This window comes from Sycon ciliatum, chromosome 3 (assembly GCF_964019385.1).
Source record: "Sycon ciliatum chromosome 3, ocSycCili1.1, whole genome shotgun sequence".
Lineage (NCBI taxonomy): Eukaryota > Metazoa > Porifera > Calcarea > Leucosolenida > Sycettidae > Sycon > Sycon ciliatum.
The window spans coordinates 38,265,645-38,270,046 of NC_088645.1; the positions used below are offsets into that span (position 1 = coordinate 38,265,645).

Below are 4,402 nucleotides of genomic sequence, written 5' to 3' on the forward strand. Positions count from 1 at the left end.
CACTAGCGCAGACGCCATAGCTGGTCATAACCTGGAAGGCTTGGCGGATGGCGGTGACCAGGAGCCCAGTGTTGCGTTGGGGATGCTGTGCAGCGTCTCATTCGCCTGCGTGCAAAAGGCTGCTTCGCGCAGCACCCACTGCAGTAGGTGGGGGGGGGTACGGACTCTTCGGCACCTGTGTCACATCGCCATCTGTTGTAGTTGGTCAGCAACTCCGGGCCCAACTTCCGCTGCAATTGGGTGCAGAATGTCCCTGCAGCCAATTCGGCATGTCGGACAACATCCTGCAGGTTTATGCAACGCGCAGTCGACGCCTGTAAAGCATCCGAGAAGTCGCCGGAACAGCACCTCTCCATCAAGGGTGATCAGACAGACATGTGCGCTGTTCACCATGTGGCGTCCAAGAGCTGTAGGTATTGTGGACACTGTCACCCACTGTGGAAATGTCCCGCATTTGGAAAGACCTGCCAGCAGTGCGGGAAGTAGAATCATTTTCAGTCAGTCTGTCAGCAGGGCAAACCCAAGACCTCGTATCATCCAACCAGCCAGAAAGGCAAGCGAGTCCAACACATGTGCCAGGTGTATGGCCTAGCAGTGACGATGATGATTGGGTGGATGCGCTCCATAGCCGCATGAAGAAGGAGGTGAAGACGAGAATGCTAGTGGATGGTCAAGAAAGTGTGTTTCAACTCGATACCGGAGCTTCTGTGAATATGATACCACAGACGTATGTTGGCCAAGCAGCAATCAGGCCATACCGTGGCAAGCTCAGGACGTGGGACTAGGCTGACGTCAAGCCCGTGGGTGCGTGCCGAAAGACCCTGAAGAATCCTCGCAAAACAAGCAGTATGTCGTCAAGCTAGTGATCTTCAGCGATACAACATGTACTCCCCTACTGTCACTGGAGACATGTGAGCGGATGGGTCTCATCACAGTCAATGATGACCAGTTCGCCCACGTTGTGCTAATCAGGGATTGGACTGAGGACTACAAAGACGTTTTCAGCGACAAGCTTGGCAGCCAGCCTGGCAAGCAGACTTTGAAGTGCGACGAGACGGTCAAGCCCGTTATCATGCCCAACCGACGTGCGCCTGTAGCTGTTCGCCCAAAGCTTAAAAGGAGGAACTGACCCACCTCGTAAACCTCAAGGTCATACAGCCCGCCGACCAGCCCGCACCTTGGGTCTGCCAGAAAGTCGTGGCAAAGAAAAAGTCTGGAGCCCTACGAGTCTGCATCAACCCAAAGGAACTAAATAAAGCCCTACAGCGCGAACACTACACCATGTCGGTTATCGACGACAAACGGCATGAGCTGAAGGAAGCGAGGGTATTCATTAAGGCGGACCTGGCATCAGGCTATTGGCACGTCGAAGTATTCGAGGAATCTAGCCTGTTGACGATGGTCCAAACATACTTTGGTCGATACCGTTTCCTCCCATTACCGTTCTTTGCCAACATCTCATCTGAGATAATTCAAACGCATTTGCAAGGTGTGCTTGGAGACCTCCAGGGCATCATCGTTATCGCGGACGACATTGTAATACATGGTTGAGATCAGGCTGAGCACGACGCCAACTTAGCCAAGTTCCTGCAGCAATGTGATAGCATCGGAATCCGCCTCAACAGTAGCAAGTGAAACCGGTATATCCAGATTCAGCTTCCTGGAACACCGGATCACCAAAGATGGTTTGGAAGTCAACACTGAGGCCATCAACGACTGGGCAGCTGCAACCAACTTCACTGAACTAGGAAGGTTCATCGGCATGGTGAACTACCTCTCTCGTTTCATTTCGAACTTCACCGATGTCATGCAGCCACCCCAGAACCTGCTGCAGAAAGGACGCGTCATTCGTGTGGTCTGACACGCAGCAATGCGCGTCCAAGACAATCCAGCAGATGTTGGCCACCACACCAGGTTTGGCATTCTTCGACCCGAACATTAACCCTTTGCGTGCTGAGTACGAGTTAACTCGCACTTTATGCATGACCTGATCCACTACGTACGAGTTAACTCGCAAAAAAATCGCGCGATATATCGCAGCGCATAGACCAGTGTACAAACTTTCGTAACTTCGTCAAACCTAAACGCATCGCGACAATCAATACACCGTTGGAAAGGTATTGACCTCATCTTTCTGGTGATATAAAGTTCTTTGCGATAGGATAAGAATTCATTGAGCGGCAACAAGATGAACACGAAAATCACGGCCCAGAGTGAACGCGATTTTTTTGTTCATTACTAGTCTTCTTTATGTTGAAGAGCGTGGCAGGGGATTTCCCTTTGGCACGGCGCATGCGTGATGGACATCAAATGAAGTGCTTGGATCTGAGCTTTGCAGCGCAGTTAGAATTGTGAAAATCTGTTGAATTTGGGCAAGAAGCCGAACAAGAATGTGAAATTGAGTTGTTGTGCCGTTCCGAGGCTCGGTGGAGTGGAAGTGGCCCTGATGTGTCTATGGAGCTGAGAGCTGCCAGGATGGATTCGCTTGGTCCTGGTCTTTCCAACGAGCCCAGGACGATGAAAATCTATCAAGGTGGAGTGAAATGAGAATAAATTTCGTTCGGAGCTGTGAGTGCATACTCCACCAAGAGAGTCAGTGCGCTGGAAAGCCAGTGGATTGGAGAAAAGGGGCTCAGCATGCAAAGGGTTTAAGATCATATTGTAGAACGACGCCAGCGAATATGGCCTGGGCTCGGTCCTCATGCAAGATGATCGCCCCATTGCTTTCGCCGGTCGTTCGTTGAAGCTTGCCGAGCGCAATTATGCACGGATAGAAAAATAAATGCTAGCCATCATGTTCAGTTTGGAGAAGTTTCACCACTACACGTATGGTGTGCATACCATTGATGTCATCACTGACCATAAGCCGTTAGTATCCATCTCACAGAAGTTGGTAAGCAAAGCGCCGAAGCGGTTGCAGTCCATGCTACTGCGAGTCCAGCCGTACGACATAAAGCTCTCCTACCAACCAGTCAGCAAACTGCACATTGCTGACACACTGTCCAGACCTCCACTTCCCGGTGATAGCGAGGATGAGCAGGTGTCTGTCAACAATCTTCAGCATTGCCCTGTGAGTGAGCGTCAGGACAATGAGATTCGCCTCGCTACACAGCAAGACCCGAGTCTCACCAAGCTAATGCACCAGGTCATGTCAGGGTGGCCAGACACTCCCCATCTAGTACGCCCAGAAAAACGGCCTTACTTCAGCTACCGAGATGAAATCACAGAACAAGACGGTCTTCTGCTCCGTGGCGAGCGCATCGTCATTCCACTGTCCATGCGCAATGCCATAAAAATCAAACCAAACGCCGGTCACATGGCAGTAAACTCCTGCATACGGAGAGACCGTGACCTCGTTTATTGGCCTGGAATGTCGAGTGAGATTTGCCTGTTCGTCGAAAACTGCGAAACCTGTGCTCGTCATACCAGCAAGCAGCAGCCCTAGACACTCTTCCTACACTCAGTGCCAGATCGCCCGTGGCATAATGTGGGGATCGAAATCTTCACCATCCAGTCAAGAAACTACTTCATTATGGTTGACTACCTGAGCAACTTCTACGAGGTTGATTTCCTTCCTGATACCCTGGCCAGCACTTGCATCAGCAAGATCAAGTATCACTTCGCGAGGCATAGCATCCCTGATGTAGTCGTCTCCGACAATGGTTCCCAGTTCTCATGCCGGGAATTTAGCGCCTTCACCGTGAAGTGGGAATTCTCGAATGAGCGCAGCAGCCCAGGCAACAGCAGATCGAATGGTGCTGCTGAGGCCGTTGTCAAGGACGCAAAGAAGTTCATGAATTATTGCAACGAAGAGAAGTCTGACCCATACCTTGGGTTATTGAATGTCCGCAACACACCCACTGAAAGTCTCAGGACCAGTCCCGTGCAACAATTTTGGTCGCCGAACCAGAACTGTGTTGCCAACCCTGAATGATCACCTCAAGCCCGCTGCAGATACATCAGCCGACATTCAGAAGAAGGAGACCAGAAGACCGCTGGCCGCTGAGAACCTCAACCACCGAAGGAAAGACCTTCCGTCACTCATTTCTGGCGCAAAGGTTTTTATTCAACCGATCGACGGCAAGTCGAGACAATGGCAGCCTGTAGTAATCACCGACAAGACGTCGAGCCGCAGTTATGAAGTCTCCTGAAACGGAAGAGTCCTGCATCGGAATCAACAGTTTTTGCCTTTGCTCCGTTCTGAGACTGTTCTTACTACTCCCTGCTATTGTGCCATTGACACGGCTGTAGCATTGTAGCATTGTTGGTTATAGATAAGACTGGTCATGTAACACCTAGTAGACCACTGAATTACTGTGCATAGCAAGGTGTATCCATCGTCAGATCAAACACTTATTTTCACTATTTTCATAACTCTATAAATGGATGGATCTTGATCATA

At 50.5% G+C, this 4,402-nt stretch overlaps 1 protein-coding gene across 1 annotated transcript; it reads left to right on the plus strand.

Moving 5' to 3' along the window:
* Window positions 1-3,532: 3,532 nt before the first annotated feature.
* Window positions 3,533-3,934, plus strand: LOC135813057 (uncharacterized protein K02A2.6-like). The gene has a single exon (XM_065326276.1). It carries the CDS (start codon window positions 3,533-3,535, stop codon window positions 3,932-3,934), a length of 402 nt encoding a protein of 133 aa, XP_065182348.1.
* Window positions 3,935-4,402: the final 468 nt, after the last annotated feature.

Bases quoted from the DNA above. Each gene is read 5' to 3' on its own strand.
- LOC135813057 (XM_065326276.1), top strand. From the start codon at position 3,533: ATGGTTGACTACCTGAGCAACTTCTACGAGGTTGATTTCCTTCCTGAT.